Raw genomic sequence first — 18,646 nt, forward strand, 5'->3', positions numbered from 1 at the left:
AAGTTTAGAAGGAAAGAAAAGAGCAAGACTTTTATGTCCAGAGTCAAATGATTTCCTCCAGATAAATGTTATTGGCCAACATAGTGCTATTCTTATTCCTTTTTTACTCTTTTCCTTTCTTTTCTTTTTCTTCAACTTGAAAACCTATATGCTGGATGTACTTCCCTAGTCCAGACACAGATTCCACCAGCTCCTCTTGTCTTAGATCCCCCCATTTTTGTTGTTCAGTTGCTCAGTCGTATCTGACTCTTTGCAACCCCATGGACTGCAGAACACCAGGCTTCCCTCTCCTTCACCACCCACTTTACCCATTTATATTACATCCTAGACTTGGAAGACATTTGGGAGTTTGCTCCCTGCTTTAAGGCTTAAGGTTTGCTAATTGCTGAAGGGAAGGTAGAAAATACCCAAGGAAAATCAGAAAAAAACAAAGATGGGGAGCACTGAGTCATTCGAGTCCCTTGGACTGCAAGGAGATCCAACCAGTCCATCCTAAAGGAAATCAGTCCTGAATGTTCATTGGAAGGACTGATGCTGAAGCTGAAACTCCAATACTTTGGCCACCTGATGTTAAGAACTGACTCACTGGAAAAGACCCTGATGCTGGAAAAGATTGAAGGCAGGAAGAGAAGGGGATGACAGAGGATGAGATGGTTGGATGGCATCACCGACTCAATGGACATGAGTTTGAGTAAACTCCGGGAGTTGGTGACGGACAGGGAGGCCTGGCATGCTGCAGTCCATGGAGTCGCAAAGAGTCGGACACGACTGAGTGACTGAACTGAACTGAGTCATGAAAGTTGAGATTAAATAACATTTTAAAGTACTAAAATTAGTTGATTGGTCCAGAAAACTGAAAATCAAGCTCATTAAAGTCTTTGGTGTTCCTTTTACAAGTTGTCTAGATTTTCAACTCTGACAAGAGTGGCAACAGTATCTTTCCTGTGTTCTGAAACTTTATATTATGATGAGATTAGTGCTACCTAAGGTGCTTCGTCAATTTTAAAAGAAAGACAAGGAAGAAAGGATATGGACACTGGGAAGAAAGAAGAGAACAAAGATTTAAAGTTACTTCTCTCTTCCAAATAATAATAGAGTTCTAGTCTAGAATAACCCAAGTGAAACAGATCTTTTTACATACTTTCCCAGAAGCAATGAGAAAGGTGGACATAGGTTTCCTATGTGTGGATATGTTCAAGAAATACTCTTTTTTGTGTGTGTATCATTAACTATTTTCTCTAGCTCAAATGTCTCTTCTAACAAGCTGTTCTGTTCAACCCCTTTCTGTAGAAATGACTTGTTGATGGTCTGTCGCCAATTGAATATGGAAGAGTCTGTGGCAGAGATCATGAACCAACTGGGTGCTGATGAAAATGGGAAGATTTGCTTTCAGGATTTTACACGGTGCCGTATGCAGCTCATCAGAGAAATCAGAAAAGAGGAAATAGACCTTTCTGAGAAGTCAGACAACTCCTGGAAAAGGAAGAAACTGAGGGACAGAATTGCCTCCTGGCCCACGAGCAGTGACAACAGTCTGGGTAGGTACAGCCCAGTGACAGTTTGATGGTGCACCTTCAGCCCTGTGTTGTGACCTTCAGGAGACAGGGCTGCCCAGCCTGTTGACGGCTTGTCCCCAGGCCATCTCCTTGGCCACATTTGCCCCGGGTGAGAACTTGCTAATCCTCCAGTTCTGAAACCATTTATCTCAGCTTAGGACTTGAACCCATGTGCTGGAACTCGAACCCAGCCAGAATCCTGTTTGGGACTAGAACCCACGTGGCTGGGATTTGAACCCAGACAAAACCCACGGTACCTAGTTTCAGAACCTAATGAAGCTCAGGTTCTTGATATCTCATCTCAGAAAGAATTCAGTGAGAGACAAAGTGATAAGTAAGAAATGGATTTATTCAGATTCAGAGAGAAGCCCATTCCACAGACAGAGTGTGGGCCGTCGCAGAGGGTGAGTGCAGGGGCCTCAAAATGTGGCATGGTTAGTTTCTGTAGGCTGGGTCATTTCATATGCTAATGAGTGGGAGGATTATTCTGTCTGTTTTGGAGAAGGGGTGGAGATTTCCAGGAGTTGGGCCACCGCCCACTGCTTGGTCTTTTGACAGTGCCTTAGAACTGTCATGGCGCCTCTGGGTGTGTCATTTCACTTGCTGATTGAGGATCAAGGTCTAGTCTTGTCTGCCTTCTTTGTCCCATTTGACGTCCTTGGGCTGCGTCCTTCTTTCAAAAGTTGTGCTCTGCGCCTTGCCCTCCTGTTACAGTTCTGTCCTCTTGTTGTTGTTGTTGTTTAGTTGCCAAGTCGTGTTGACTCTTGCCTGCCAGGCTATTCTGTCCATGGGATTTCCCAGGCAGGCATACTGGAGTGGGTTGCCATTTCCTCCCCCAAGGGATCGTCCTGATCCAGGGATAGCACCTGAGTCTCCTGCATTCGCTGGTGGGTTCTTAACCACTGAGCCACTGGGGAAGCCCAGTTACGTCCTGTGGCTTCCCAGGTCCTGATTGACTGCTTGCTTTAATTTAGTCCTTCCATTTCCCACGTGTGATAATACACTCACATAACTATTGGGGAGGAAGGGCAAACTGGATGGGAAAGGTAGTAATTGCATCAGCAGGCATTGGAAAGCTTTTCAAGTCTGCACAGTGAGGTTTTTAACTATTTCTTTTTTGATTTGTGTTTAAAAATATTTCTACAAGCTTAGTCTTCCTGTTCATAGGTATTATTGTTTTCTACTAATGTAAGTGTCAACTACAAATTGGCACTTACCAAGAGCATTGCCAGTGACTGAACAACAAAGGCATTTGCCATCTGCCTCTACAGAGATTGAACCCCATGCTGCTCTAGCTGTTGACCTTCAACAATCCCTGAGGGAATTCAGGGTGAAGTGAGGCCCTCTGTGCTCCAGGGAATCTGGTGGGACAGGTCTTTAGATATTTGGATGTTTTTAGGAACAGATTTTATGACTCAATCCTTGTATCTCCTCATATCTCGAGAAGCACTAAATCCCTTCATGGTGACATCAGATCCTCATGACTAACAAGAAACCTTTTGTAAAATGAGTGCTTCATGGTATTGAACTCCCCCTTCACCAAAACCTTATATATTGACTTTCCCCCACTGCTGCTTTGGAGCAGTCTCTCAGACCTATCTGAGATGCTCCCTCCCGGGATGCAGTCCTCATTGTGCCCCAAATAAAACTTACCTCACAACTCTCAAGTTGTACATCTTTTTTTAGTTGACATAAGATAAGCAAGTAGAAAGAAAATTCTGAAAAATGTTGATAATTACTGAAGATGAGTGATAGAAACATGGGGTTTATTGTACCTATTTTTGTGAACTCAGATGTACATATTTTAGTATATTTGCAAATTTTCAGAATAAGAAGTTTAAAAGGAAAAAAATGCATTTTAGGGACTTCCCTGTTGGTCCAGTGGCTAAGACTCCACATTCCCAGTGCAGGAGGCCCATGTTCAGTCCCTGGTCAGGGAATTAGATCCCATATGCTGCAACTAAGAGTTCACAGGTGGCCATAAAAGATCCTGCATGCAGCAACTAGGACTCAGCACAGCCAAAGAAGTAAATATTTTTTAAAAGGAAAGAAAGAAAAAAGTGCATCTTAAAGGGATAGCCTGAACCAAGGGATATGGGAATAAATTTTTACCTATAGTTTAGGGGACTTTTTTCCCTTGGAAATGTCTCCTGGATCTCCTTCTCTGTTTCTTTCTCTACCCAGTAGACCTAGTGGCAAGAAGTGAAGCTCCATGTTAATTGTCTATCATTTGTTAAATCAGTCAGTCAGTTCAGTCGCTCAGTCGTGTCCGACTCTTTGTGACCCCATGAATCGCAGCACGCCAGGCCTCCCTGTCCATCACCAACTCCTGGAGTTTACTCAAACTCAAGTTCATCGAGTCATATATACTGATTATCTTGGATGATTCTGTACTGCCACACAGAACACACACACATGCATGTGTGTGCACGCACACACACACAGAAATATGCACACTCTGAATGGTGTTCCAGGCAGTGGAATGATTGGGAGCATTATTATTAAGTAATTGAAATAATAAAAATGTCCTCCTATCCTCTACGCCTACTATCTTAATGGATTCCATTTTAGGTGCAAGTTAGATACCTGATAATGCATGTGCTCTCAGTGCCATATGTAGAAATATTTAATTTTTGAACTAACATTTTTTTCTGAGTGTTAAAGTAATGTATGTTCATTATAGCAAATAAGGGGGAAAGGCAAGCAGAAGAAAATAAAAATTGTCCTTAATATCTCACCACCCAGAAATAATAACTACTGCTTGTTTCTCCCTCTCTCTCATGTGGTGTGTGGATGTGTGATTTATTTGTTTTTTACTTATTTTTTCACATGCTTTCCATCCAGTTTTGTATCCTGCAGTTTTCCCTCTTCATTTTCCTCATGCTTTTAAACAGCATTAGAAAGCATGATTTATAATGGCTGCATGATGTAAAATGGACACTCAGTAATATTTATTAAATGAAAGGATGGGTGGAATTCTTTTTGCTACGCTGTATTTTCTATTTATCTACCAAGAACTTGAACTTCTATAAGAACATAAGCACACACATATGTATATTTGAAAGGCTAAGTAAATGGTGACATGTCTCAACAGTTGAATACCATTTGGCCATTAAAGTAGTATATAAATGGGTATCAAATGTGTTTATAGAAGAAATACTTGTATGGAAAAATATTTACCTCACTGTTGAAAATTGTATTTTAATGTGTGGCAAGTGTTTATGAAATACGTTGAAAGGAATAGTTTAGATGGAATTGCCGCCCACATCTAATTGGTTTGACTATCACATAAGATTGCCTCAACCAAAGAAAGAATTGAAAAACAATTCCTTTTAACCCTTTTTTATAAGCACCTACCTTGAGAGAAAGAAGAGGTAACTGAAAGGAGGTGAACCATAAAATGCATCATGAACTGAGGAAACACCAGCACAGCATTTACCAGTTCATCCTGGTAAGGCTTCATAGGTAGATTATTCAAGTGGGAATCCTGGTTCTATCTGGAGAAGGAAATGGCAACCCACTCCAGTATTCTCGCCTGGAGAATCCCATGAACTGAGGAATCTGGAGTCCATGGGGTCGCAAGAGTCGGACACGAACTAACCACTGAACCTCTGGCACCACCACCACCTGGTTCTATCCCTTACTGCTTACATAACTCTAAACAAGTCACTTAATCTCTGCATATCTCAGCTTCCTCATTAAGTGTAACATGAGAACAATCATTGTTATTTGGAGGAATAAAGAAGCCAATGTATATGGATAGCATGTGAAATGATGCCTGGCCCAGCAAGATAAGCTACAGGCCCTCAATGCAAGTTACATTACTATTGTTATTATTGCCACTCAATTTTATTTCCTGGAGATTTCCGGGATTATGCTCATGTTGGAAAACAACTTCCTATTCATTCTAACGTGAATCAAGTATATTTAAAAATCTATAATAATTAAAAAAAGATTCATGTGTTTAGTTAGTCTCTCTCTTTTCTATATTATCAATCCTTCCTTCTGATTCTATATAGATAAACTCTAGTATCTTCCGTCTCAGGGTCGGGGAGAAGCCCTTTCTTGACTGCATGTCCCTTCTAAACTGCTGCCCCACTTCTGTGCTCCTCTTCACAGCTTAAGTTTTTGAAGTGTTTGTCTGTTTGAATGTTTATCAGTCCTCACCTCTCCTTCTTCCTTCAGCCCCCTCTTCCCAGCTCTAGTCATCTGCACTCCACTGACCCTGCTCTTACTGCCTCCATGGTGACCAACCCAGTGGTTCTCCTCTGTCCTCATCTTTGGGATTGGCTCAGCTAATTCTTCATTCAGTTGCACTTTATTTTCTTGAACTTCTTTACACAACATTCTTCTGGGTTTCTACCTGCCATTTTGGCTTCCTTTTCTCTCTCTCTCTCTCTCTCTCTCTCTCTCTCTCTCTGTCTTCCTTTGGTTCTTTTTTTAATGCCTCTTCTCATGGACCACTTCCAAATTTTGAGGTGCCTTGGGGTTACATTTTCTCCCTAGGTGACCTCATTATGGTCTCATAATTTTAAATACTGTTTTTGTGCCAGTGACTCTCAAATGTATGCCCTTTTTCTTGAGCTTCAGAATCAGGTAAAATTGACATATTCCTGGATATCTTATAGACCACTCAACCTTAACATGGTCAAAAAGGATTTGTGATTCCCTTCCTTTCCTTACCCTTGAGTCATCTGTCTCCCACATAGCCCCAGGCAGGAAATATCACCATCCATTACTTTGCTCAAGCCAGCAAGACTCCTTTTCTCTAGTACTTCCCTAGTCTGTCCACTTCCTTGTCTCTTCTGCGACCACCCTTTTCTAAGTCACCATCATGTCTTGCCTTGGTTGCTAAAAGAGCCTGTTGGGACTTCACTTGTGGTCTAATGGTTACGAGTCCACCTTCCAGTACAGGGGATACAGGTTTGGTCGCTGGTCACAGAACTAAGGTTCCACATGCTGCAGGGCAGCTGAACCTGCGTGCCGCAACAAGAGAGAAGCCTGTGTGCTACAACTAAGGCTCGATGCAGGCAGATAAATTTAAAAATATTTTTAAAAAAATAAATAAAGGAGCCTATAACTGGCCTCTCTTATACCTCCCTTGTTGTTGTTATTCAGTCACTCAGTCATGTCCGACTCTTTGTGACCCCATGGACTGCAGCATGCCAGGCTTCCCTGTCCTTCACTATCTCCTGGAGTTTGCTCAAACTCATGTCCATTGAGTCGGTGATGCCATCCAACTATCTCATCCTCTGTTGTCCCCTTCTCCTCTTGCCTTCAATCTTTCCCTGTGTCAGAATCTTTCCCAATGAATCAGCTCTTCACATCAGGTGGCCAGAGTATTAGTGCTTCAGCTTCAGCCTCAGTCCTTCCAGTGAATATCCAGGGTTGATTTCCTTTAGGATTGACTGGTTGGATCTCCTTGCTGTCCAAGGAACTCTGAACAGTCTTTTCCAACACCACAATTCGAAAGCATCAATTCTTTGGCACTCAGCCACCTTTATGGTCCCAACTCTCACATCTGTACATGACTACTGGGAAAAACCATAACTTTGACTATATGAAGCTTTGTCAGCAAAGTGATGTCTCTACTTTTTAATATTCTATCTAGGGTTGCCATAGCTTTTCTTCCAAGGAGCAAGCATGTTTTAATTTCATGGCTGCAGTCACAGTCCACAGTGATTTTGGAGCCCTTGAAAATGAAATCTGTCTCTGTTTCCACTTTTTCCCCATCTATTTTCCATGAAGTGATAGGATTGGATGCCTTGATCTTTGTTTTTTGAATGTTGAATTTCAAGCCAACTTTTGAACCCTCCTCTTTCACCCTCATCAAGAAGCTCTTTAGTTCCTTTTCACCTTCTGCCATTAGAGTTGTATAATCTGCATATCTGATGTTGTTAATATTTGTTCCGGCAATCTTGATTCCAGCTTGTGCTTCATCCAGCCTGGCATTTCACGTGATGTACTCTGCATAGAAGTTAAATAAGCAGGGTGACAATATACAGCCTTGAAGAACTCCTTTCCCAATTTTGAACCAGTCCATTGTTCCATTTCTGATTATAACTGTTGTTTCTTAATCTGCATACAAGTCTCTCAGAAGGCAAATAAGGTGGTCTGGTATTACCATCTCTTTAAGATTTTCCACAGTGTGTTGTGGTCTACACAATCAAAGGCTTTGGTGTAGGCCGTGAAGCAGAAGTGGATGTTTTTCTGGAATTCCCTTGCTTTTTCTGTGACCCAGTGGTTGTTGGCATTTTGATCTCTGGTTCCTCGCCTTTTCTAAATCCAGCTTGTACTGTCTGGAAGTTCTCGGTTCACATACTGTTGAAGCCTAGCTTGAAGGATTTTGAGCATCACTTTGATAGCCTGTGAAATGAGTACAATTGTGTGGTAGTTTGAACATTCTTTGTCATTGTCCTTCTTTGGAATTGTAATGAAAACTGACCCTTTCCAGTCCTGTGGCCACTGCTGAGTTTTCCAGATTTGCTGGCATATTGAGTGCAGCACTTTCACAGCATCATCTTTTAGGATTTGAAATAGCTCAGCTGGAATTCCATCACCTCCACTAGCTTTGTTCATAGTAATGCTTCCTAAAGCCCACTTGACTTCACAGTCCAGGATGTCTGGCTCTGGGTGAGTGATCACACCAGTGTGGCTATCCAGGTTATGAAGACCATTTTTGTATAGTTCTTCTCTCAGAATGGTTTTTTAACATTATAAAAATTTGCTTAGGTCATTCCTGTGTCTTCAATGCTCCATGGCTTCCACATGACTTAAAGTCCAAATACCTTACCACATTCTAGCCTGTACCCACCACTCTTAACTCAGTCTTACAGTGATTACTCTGACTTCTTATGCAGGCTCTGCCCAAACTGGCCTTCCTGCTATTCCACCAACTTAGCAGATTTAGCCAACCTCCCGCCTTCGCCCTCGCTTTTTCTTCTCATCTAGAACATTCTTCGTTTTGACCTTCTCTTTGGATAGCTGGCTCTTTCCTGTTATTCAGATTTCAGCTTAAATATCCCCTCTTTAGAGAGGCCTTTCCAAGCTAATGTGACTTCTCATATACTCCTTCACATGCCCTTATGCATCATAGCACTGATTCTTCTCTGACATCATTTTATGTGCTTATTTGAACACTGTTTATCTGTCTCCTCCAGTGCAATAAAAGCTCCACTAGAATAGTTACGGCCTTGCTGGGGTCCTGCTAAACCCCAGCTTAAATGGTAAACAATATGCCTGCAATGTGGGAGACCCAGGTTTGATCTCTGGGTAAGGAAGATGCCCTGGAGAAGGGAATGGCAACCCTCTTCAGTATTCTTACCTGGAGAATTCCGTGGACAGAGGAGCCTGGCAGGCTATAGTCCATAAGGTTGCAAAGAGTCAGACATGACTAAGCAACTAACACTTAGTCAGTACCTGGCTCATGGGACATGCTCATTGCATATTTGTTGAGTGAATGAATTTGCAATGCACTGTGTTCATGCTGTTTCAGGGCTTCACAGAAGTGCAATGCATAGTTCCAGACACTGTGCAGCTTACAATTTAATTGTGGAGTGATAAGCAAATAATGAATTAAGTAGCAATGAAGTTTAAATTAGTCAGTGAAACTTTAGAGATCCTTGAATGGTGCAGAAGACAAGGTCCTTAAGGGGGTCCAAGAAAGACTGTGAACAAGAGTTTCAGCAAAGTGTTGAGATTTTACCTGTGAATACACTGTGAAGAGAAGTAGAAAAAATGTCAGTGCTGTTGTGAGAAGAGCCTGAGAAGAACTTAGATTTAACAGTTGAGCGTCAGAAAGATTTTATTGGCAGCCCTGACATTTCATAGCACATCCACAGCAGGGAATCAAGTTAGCAAAAAAAGAAAACCTGTCAAAGCATTATATGCTTGACTTGGAAGAGGAATTTTGATAGATTCATTTTTTTCCCACGTTTTCCTCAGAACACTAATTACAAGAGATGCTCATAAATTTATGTGAAGAAAGAATGTCTTCAGCAAATACATTTGAAAAGTTTGGGCTAAATTAGATGAGTAGTGTTCTTCACTGTGAGACATCTCAGAGTCTTTAATGTGTTAATGTTTCTTGTGAATCTCCAGGAGAAGAATAAAATACACAGCATTCTTCACATTTAATTGATGTTAAACTTTTATTTACAAATCTTCCTTTTAGCCTTTCTCAAATATTCTTTAGGGGAAAATGATATCTGATCAACTAGGATAATAGATTTTTATATCTATTTTAAGTCATCTTAAAATAATATTTTAAACCTTTATGTCTTGAAACCACCAGTTATGTAAAATTTAATAGTTATTGCAGCAAGATAATAAAAATGGTTAAAAATTACCTGAAACTAGTTATGTAAAATTTAATAGTTGTTAAAACAAGAATAATAAAAATTGTTTAAAATTACCAGAATTTACTATGCACAAGGCAGTTTTCTAGGAATGTTTATTGTATGCTAGAATGATAAATCCAGTTCACTACTGAGTTGTTGTGGGACTTAGACCACGTTCCTGATTATTCAGAGCATCACTTTTCTTATCTCTAAAAGTACAGTAGTAATACCTGCACTGTTTCGAAGAACTTAGTGAAACATCACTTGTAAAGTTCTACATAGTGGCTATTCATGTTAGCTTCTCAATAAATAATAGCATTACTTTAATTATCATTATCATCTCTAATCCATGTGGCTACATTCCAAGTTTAGAATACAGTCCTCCTTATATAGAGAAGGACACTAACGTTCAGAGAAGTTAAGTGATTTGCTCTAAGCCACAGAGGTACTGGACCATAAAGATGGCTGAGTGCCAAAGAATTGATGCTTTTGAACTGTGGTGTTAGAGAAGACTGTTGAGAGTCCCTTGGACAGCAAGGAGATCAAACCAGTCGATCCTAAGGGAAATCAGTCCTGAATGTTCATCGGAACGCCTGATGCTGAAGCTCCAATACTTTGGCCACCTGATGCGAAGAGCCAACTCACTGGAAAAAGCCCAGATGCTGGGAAAGACTGAAGGCAGGAGAAGGGACGGCAGAGGACGAGAAGGTTGGATGGCATCCCCGACTCAGTGGGCATGAGTTTGAGCAAGCTCTGGGAGATGGTGAAGGTCACGAAAGCCTGGCGTGCTGCGGTTCATGGGGTGGCAAAGAGTGGGACACAACTGAGCAACTGAACAAGAGAGGTACTAAGGAGTTGGAAACACTAAGGCATTACTTACTGAAAGAGATAATCCTTTGAGTCTCCTGCAACTTTCGCTTAAAAACTTGGTCTTCACAGCCAAGATGCTAAGTGAGCAGAACACTGCCATCTAGAGGCCATTCCTAGCAATTGCAGACACGTGGTCCCCAGGGTCTTGACGAAAGCTCTGTGGGAAAGGCCTGTTAGAGAAACCCATCTCTGGCAGCAAAGTGACAGCATTCCTTATGCCAAATAGTTAAAAGGCTGTGTATATGCTGCCTAATTTCCCACTGGAAAATGAATAATCTAGATTCATTATAATTATTTGTAATTTTAATTTAAAATTTTGTGATTAAAATTTTTTCATCTTAAAATTTAACAAATTTAAAGCACATATAGAAATTCTGACTTAAAATTTTCTGTGTGATGAGGGAAGACTCTGGAGTTTTTAAAAATCCCCAGCATTAGGTATTTTTGTGTGTTAGCAATTCCAACAGAGCCTTAATTCAAACATGCCCTTTTAAATAAACAAACAGATTTTTACTTCAACTAAGCTGTGAACTTTAAACATGATTTCCACATACTCCTGTCAAATGTGTGAATTATGTGAAAGAGGTACTACTTCAGGGTAATGACCACTAAAAAAAGCAAAACTGCTGAATTGCCTGAGGAGAGCTGGTATAAGCCTGCAAGCTTGCCTAATGAGGTTGTTGCAAGTCTGTGCTCTTCAGATCTTTAGGGGCACTTGTTTTTCTTCCTTTGGTCAGGTCTCAGAGAGCCCAGGAACTTATTTGAATTAAATCTCAATGGATTTAAAACATTAAAAGACAGCAGACATTAAAACCTGCTAATTGGCCGTCGCTCTCCAACGCCAGCGCCGCCTCTAGCTCGCCGAGCTCCAGCCGAAGGAGAAGGGGGGTAAGTAAGGAGGTCTCTATACCATGGCTCGTACAAAGCAGACTGCCCGCAAATCCACCGGTGGTAAAGCACCGAGGAAGCAACTCGCTACAAAAGCCGCTCGCAAGAGTGCGCCCTCTACTGGAGGGGTGAAGAAACCTCATCGTTACAGGCCTGGTACTGTGGCACTCCGTGAAATTAGACGTTATCAGAAGTCCACTGAACTTCTGATCCGCAAACTTCCCTTCCAGCGTCTGGTGCGGGAAATTGCTCAGGACTTCAAAACAGACCTGCGCTTCCAGAGCGCAGCTATCGGTGCTTTGCAGGAGGCAAGTGAGGCCTATCTGGTTGGCCTTTTTGAAGACACCAACCTGTGTGCTATCCATGCCAAACGTGTAACAATTATGCCAAAAGACATCCAGCTAGCACGCCGCATACGTGGAGAACGTGCTTAAGAATCCACTATGATGGGAAACATTTCATTCTTTAAAAAAAAAAAAAAAAAAAATTCTCTTCTTCCTGTTATTGGTAGTTCTGAACGTTAGATATTTTTTTTCCATGGGGTCAAAAGGTACCTAAGTATATGATTGCAAGTGGAAAAATAGGGGACAGAAATCAGGTATTGGCAGTTTTTCCATTTTCATTTGTGTGTGAATTTTTAATATAAATGCGGGGACATAAAGCATTAATGAAAGTCAAAATGTTTCAGTGAACAAGTTTCAGCAGTTCAACTTTATAACAATTATAAATAAACCTGTTAAATTTTTCTGGAAAAAAAAAAAAAAAAAAAAAAAAAAAACCTGCTAATTAATGCAAGTAAATTTAATTTATGCTAAGATTAGAACCCTGGGCACAGTTTCCAATAACCTGTATCTTCAAAGACATTTTATTGGCCTTTCCTTGAAATATATTCCCACCTGACGTGTCAGCTTCATTACTGCTTTGATTGTGCCCCTGTGGTTCCAGAGGAACATATAAAGTACTAAAGTTTCTCAGAGGAACTGATAGCAAGAATTTTCCTTAATGGGGAGTCAAAGTAAAAAGTTAGATCGAAGAATATATAGTTCAGACAGGGAGGACTCCAAACCCCACAGATCTGAGGTAGGAAATGTAAGGATATACCTTGATTCCTTGGCACGTTTAAAGAGACAAGTAACCCCCTGAATTCTGGTTGAGTTTCTTTCTTTTATGCACAAAACCTTTCTTAGTCTTGAAACAGCCTAATTTTTTCAGAATGAATGTTACTCTTAAATATTGTTGGGGTTTTGTCTGTGTAAATAAATGTTTTTCTAAACAGGTTAAGTGAGAAAAGAGTACGTTTTCCAATTCAGTTGAACTGACACTAGTATGTAGTGTTCTGTTGGTAAATTAAGAAAACTTGACTTTAGCCCTCTATGCATTCTGAATGAGAAATTAGTAATTACCACAGAGTGACTTAACACTTCTGAGAGTGATTCATTGTTAAAAATACTGCCCAGCTAGCATAAAAGCAGACTAAAGTCACAGCTGTTTTTAGCCCAGTTGAAGGTTGCAGGAAGTTTATTTTTTTTGTTGGTGGTACTGGTGGCTTTTTACATACTCTAAGACCCATGTGATAGGGCAAACTATATGTTTATTTAGTTTATTCTACTCCTCAAGGCCTCTAAGGTCTTTAAGTGATAGATACTATGTTCCGTTCTTCCATTGCATACTAGGCATACTGTCAACAGCTGACTGTAGAGTGACTGTAGACTGTTTGGGAAGATTCAGTTCCTGATTTACTTAGTCCAGTTGTATCCATTTTCATTAGTCATTGTCCTTCCTGGTCTTTAGTAGTTCCCAAGTCTCTTCATACTTCTCAGGTTCAGACTGCCATGTTCCAGATCTGGGTCCTCTTTCCATCCTCTGAATTACTGGCAGTTTCCTCCAGACAGTTCTTTTTGCCTGATTCCAGTTGATGCTACTGTGACTTCCAAATACTTTAAATATGTGGTTATAGTAAAAGTGCACTGAATTCTCTTTTGTCGACCTAAGAGACTCTGAACTCTTTATGATGTCGAGACTCCTTACCACCCAGGGGGTTCATCCTAAATCCATCTTGTTCCCCATTACCTCTTCACATGGACTCTTAGCTTCAGTAGTACTAACCTTCTTATTGATGCATTCTCCTCAAGCCTACTTTTTCAGTTTTGTTCCTTCTGTACTGTATTAGAGTTTTTTAGTACAAGTGGCAAACCCTCAACACTAGTATTTTGAAGGCAAAGGGGAAGGGGAGACAGAGCAGGAGGAAGAAAGGAAGGAAGGGGAAAGGGAGGAAGGAGGGGAGATGGTGAAACTGTGATGATATAGGAGAAGTCTAGGCAGTTGAATCTAGCATGAGTAGATCCAGAGACTCAGATGTCATCAGTCTGCCTCTCTCCACATCTCAGCCCTTTTCCCTCAGAAATGGCTTTATTCTCAGGCTCCTTGTTGGGGCCTACAGAGCCCCAGCATACAGCAGTCCCGGGATTTCTCCCATCCTGTTGAGTAACTACTAGAGAAAAGAGTGGTTTTTTCTCTGCAGCAGCTCCACAGAAATCCTGGGAATTGATCTCACTAGGTCTTCTTAGTTCTCTGTGGCCAGAAGAATGCAATGGTCTGATTGGCCAGGCCTGGCCCACACACTCAGCCTGTAAGTTTGGAGTGGAGTTATTTCTGTCAATATCATATGGACTGAGAGTTGAAGAAAGGAGTGAGGAAATCCAGGTGCTGTCACCACAAGCACAGAAAGTGGATGCTGGGCAGGCAAAAAGAGCAGATGCCCCCGACATGGTCCTATATGCACCCCTTGCCTTTTTTCTTTTCTTTGCGTATGCACTCTTGCAATCCTCAAAAGGCTTTAATAATGCTACATAAAGCTGACATGCACACATACATATTTTACAACTAGGAGATTCAAGTGTGTCTTCTCACACAACCAAATTGTAAAATCTTTTTAATGAATTCTGTTTTTTGTTTTTTTTTAAAAAAACATTTATTTTTATTTATTTGGCTGCATAGACTCTTACTTGTAGCATGTGGGATCTAGTTCCCTGACCAGGGATCGAACCCAGCCCCCCTGTATTAGGAGCACAGAGTCTTAGCCACTGGACCACCAGGGATTTCCCGAATTCTGTTTTTTAAATGTGCTTCTGTTACATTTTTGTTTAGTTGCTCAGTCCTGTCCATCTCTTTTGTAACCCCATGGACTGTAGCCTGGCAGGCTCCTCTGTCCAATGGGATTTTCTGGGCAAGATTACTGGTATGGGTTGCCATTTCCTTCTCCAAGGGATCTCTCCACCCAGGGATCAAACCCGTGTCTCCTCGTCTCCTACATTGCAGGTGGATTCTTTACCACTAAGCCACCTGGGAAGCCCCCTTCTGTTATATCCTATGTCTGTCTATCATTGTAATTGTGAATCATCCTGTTTTACAATCATACATTTATATGTCGGTCTCCTCTACTAATTATGTATCCTGGGCAAATAGCCCAGCGTCTCACACATGCCAGACAACAGATGAATGTTTGATCAATAAATTAATGTATCAGTGAGCAAAACTGATACTCATAGTACCTAATCTTAGTAACTATTTGTTGATTTATTGTCATTCTTTAAAGCTTGGGTCTTTTTCTTTAAGGTATAGCTATTCCTTTGAAATAAGATATACATGTTTGGACCTGGGCAATTTAAAAAAAAAAAAATTAGTACAGGTAATGAGTGATATATCAGTTTCATCAAGATTAATTTTTTCCTTCAAACCTCTTCTTATTCTGAGGTTACAGTCTCAAGCTGGATATAATGAAAGTAACCAGAACATTGAGTTCATTTTAGCTAGTGACTAGTAGTTGTCTTCATTATGACATTTGCTCCTAAATTGACAAAAGAAGAAGGTTTACTGTGCTTGAATGAAAAATATGGCCACAATATTTTGCAGCTCTTTTCTCCCACCGCTTGAATATGGGGTGGCTTTGTGGTTTATTTTGACCAGCAGAATGTGGTAAGAGTGAGACTGCAAGTTCTGGAGCCTAGATTTCAAAATGCCTCTCAGCTTCCTGCTTCACCTCTTTGGAATATTCCTGCAACCATGAAGGGAAACCTGGGCTAGACTAGCAAATGATGAGAGACTACCTGGAGAGGCCCAACCAGTAACCAGTACTGAGGCCCCAGACACATGAGTCTGCACATCTTAGTTTCTCCAGCCCGTCAAGCTACCAGATGGCTGCAAGTCACGCTAATGATCCTAATTCTAAGACAAGACACAAAACTGCCCAGGTGAGCCCAACCCAAATTATTGACCCCAGAATCAAAAGAAACAGTAAGCTGTACCATTTGAAGCCACTGTTTTGTGACAGCTTGTTATATAGTAGTAGATATGTGATATACATAAGGAATTACCCTTAAGATGTTTGTGAAAGTATTATGAATATGAGGCAAGACAAAATACCTAAAGCCATCTGTAAATTCACTGCAACCTCTATCAAAATCCCAGTGGCATTCTTAACAGAAATAGGAATACCTTTAAATTCGTATGGAACCACAGAAGACCCCAAATAGCCAAAGCAATCCTGAGAGAGAACTGCAAACGCATCATACTTTCTTATTTCAAACTATGTTATAAAGGTAATCAAAGCAGTATGGTATTGGCATTAAAACCAGACATATAGACCAATAAGAAAAAGCAAGAGAGTTCCAAAAAGACATCTACTTCTGCTTTATTGACTATGCCAAAGCCTTTGACTGTGTGGATCACCACAAACTGTGGAAAATTGTGAAAGAGATGGGAATACCAGACCACCTGACCTGCCTCCTGAGAAATCTGTATGCAGGTCAAGAAGCAACAGTTAGAACTGAACATGGAACAGCAGACTGGTTCCAAATCAGGAAAGGTGTATGTCAAGGCTGTATAATGTCACCCTGCTTATTTAACTTATATGCCAAGTACATCATGAGAAATGCTGGACTGGATGAAGTGCAAGCTGGAATCAAGACTGCCAGGAGAAATAGCAATAACCTCAGATATGCAGATGACACCACACTTATGGCAGAAAGTGCAGAAGAAGTAAAGAGCCTCTTGATGAAAGTGAAAGAGGAGAGTGAAAAAGTTGACTTAAAACTCAACATTCAGGAAAATAAGATCATGGCATCTGGTCCCATCACTTCATGGCAAATAGATGGGGAAACAATGGAAACAGTGAGAGACTTTATTTTGGGGGGCTCCAAAATCACTGCAGGTGGTTACTGCAGTCATGAAATTAAAAGATGCTTACTCCTTGAAAGAAGAGCTATGACCAACCTAGACAGCATATTAAAAAGCAGAGACATTACTTTGCCAACAAAGGTTCGTCTAGTCAAAGCTGTGGTTTCTCCAATAGTCATGTGTGGATATGAGAGTTGGACTATAAAGAAAGCCGAGTGCCAAAGAATTGATGCTTTTGACCTGTTGTGTTGGAGAAGACTCTTGAGAGTCCCCTGGACTGCAAGGAGATCCAACCAGTCCATCCTAAAGGAAATCAGTCCTGAATATTCATTGGGAGGACTGATGCTGAATCTGAAACTCCAATACTTTGGCCACCTAATGCAAAGAACTGACTCATTAGAAAAGACCCTGATGCTGTGAAAGATTGAAGGTGGGGGAGAAGGGGATGACAGGATGAGGTGGTTGGATGGCATCACCGACTCAATGGACATGAGTTTGAGTAAACTCCGGGTGTTGGTGATGGACAGGGAGGCATGGCGTGCTGCAGTCTGTGGGGTCACAAAGAATTGGAAATGACTGAGAAACTGAACTGAACTGATAGACCAATAGAACAGAATCAAGAGCTCAGAAATAAACCCATGGCTATATGGTCAACTAATATTTGACAAGGGAGCCAATGAGGAAGTGACAGTCTCTTTGATAAATGGTGTTGGGAAAACTGGATATTCACATGCAGAAGAGTAAAATTAGACCCCTAATTTAAAACACTCATAAAAATTAACTTGAAATACATTAGAAGCTTAAATGTAATACTTGAAACTGTTAAACTACTAGAGGAAAACATTTTTTAAAAACTTGATGTTTTCTTGGCAGTGATTTTTTGAATATGACATTAAAAGCACAGTAACAAAAACAAAAAGCAAACAAGTAGGAGTACATCAAACTTAAAACTTCTGTATAGCCGGGAAATGATCAGCGAAATGAAAAGGCACCCTATAGAGTGAAGTATTTGCAAACCATTAGCTAATAAGCAGCTAGTATTCAACATCCATAAGCAATCCATACAACTTAACAGCAAAAAAAAAATATCTGCTTAAAAATGAACAGAGGGCTTGAATAGACGTTTTTCCATAGAAGACATACAGATGACCAACAGACACATGAAAAATGCTCAACATCACTAATCATCAGAAATGTGCAATTGAAACTACAATGAGATATCACCTATCATGATAGTTAGAATGATTATTGTCAAAGACAAGGATAGATGTCCACAAGGATGTGGAGAAAAGGGAAACTTATGCACTGTTCGTAGAAATGTAATTAGTACAGCCACTGTCAAAAATAGGATAGAGTTACCTCCAAAAATTAAAAATAGAATTAACTTATGATCCAGAAATCACACTTCTGGATATATATCTGAAGAAAATAAAAACAGTAATTTGAAAAGATATCTGCACTTCCATGTTCATTGCAGTGTTATTCACAACAGTCAAGGTATGGAAACAGTCTTAAGTGTCCATTGATACATGAATGGATAAGAAGATGTGGTGTATATATGTACAGTGGAATAGTATTCAACCATGAGAAAGAAGAAAATCCTACCATTTGCAGCAGCATGGATGGATCGTGATGGCATTATGCTAAATGAAATAAGACCAAGACACAGCCTTCCTCAAGAAAGAAGGAAAATCTCCAACAACCTAACTTACCACCTAGAAGAATTATAAAAAGAAGAACAAAGAAAGCCCACAGTCAGCAAAAGGAAGGAAATAAAGATCAGAGAAGAAAGCTATGGTACATATACACAATGGAATA

General features: G+C 40.5%; 2 protein-coding genes across 3 annotated transcripts in view; both read left to right on the forward strand.

Moving 5' to 3' along the window:
• Positions 1-18,646, forward strand: part of MCC (MCC regulator of WNT signaling pathway) — a 478,958-nt gene that overhangs the window by 89,159 nt on the left and 371,153 nt on the right. The window contains exon 2 of one of the 2 annotated variants that reach the window (XM_065940908.1): positions 1,291-1,538. The exons of the other annotated variant lie outside the window; for it this stretch is intronic. Within the exon in view, the coding sequence (XP_065796980.1) occupies positions 1,291-1,538 (248 nt within the window). The remainder of the gene's footprint in view (positions 1-1,290; positions 1,539-18,646) is intronic. 2 annotated transcript variants of the gene reach the window in all.
• Positions 11,584-12,398, forward strand: LOC136171656 (histone H3.3A). The gene has a single exon (XM_065940500.1). It carries the CDS (start codon positions 11,677-11,679, stop codon positions 12,085-12,087), a length of 411 nt encoding a protein of 136 aa, XP_065796572.1. The 5' UTR covers positions 11,584-11,676; the 3' UTR covers positions 12,088-12,398.

This window comes from Muntiacus reevesi, chromosome 7, assembly GCF_963930625.1.
Source record: "Muntiacus reevesi chromosome 7, mMunRee1.1, whole genome shotgun sequence".
In the NCBI taxonomy this organism is placed as follows: domain Eukaryota; kingdom Metazoa; phylum Chordata; class Mammalia; order Artiodactyla; family Cervidae; genus Muntiacus; species Muntiacus reevesi.

Coding starts and splice junctions, on each gene's coding strand:
- LOC136171656 (XM_065940500.1), top strand. CDS start 11,677: ATGGCTCGTACAAAGCAGACTGCCCGCAAATCCACCGGTGGTAAAGCA.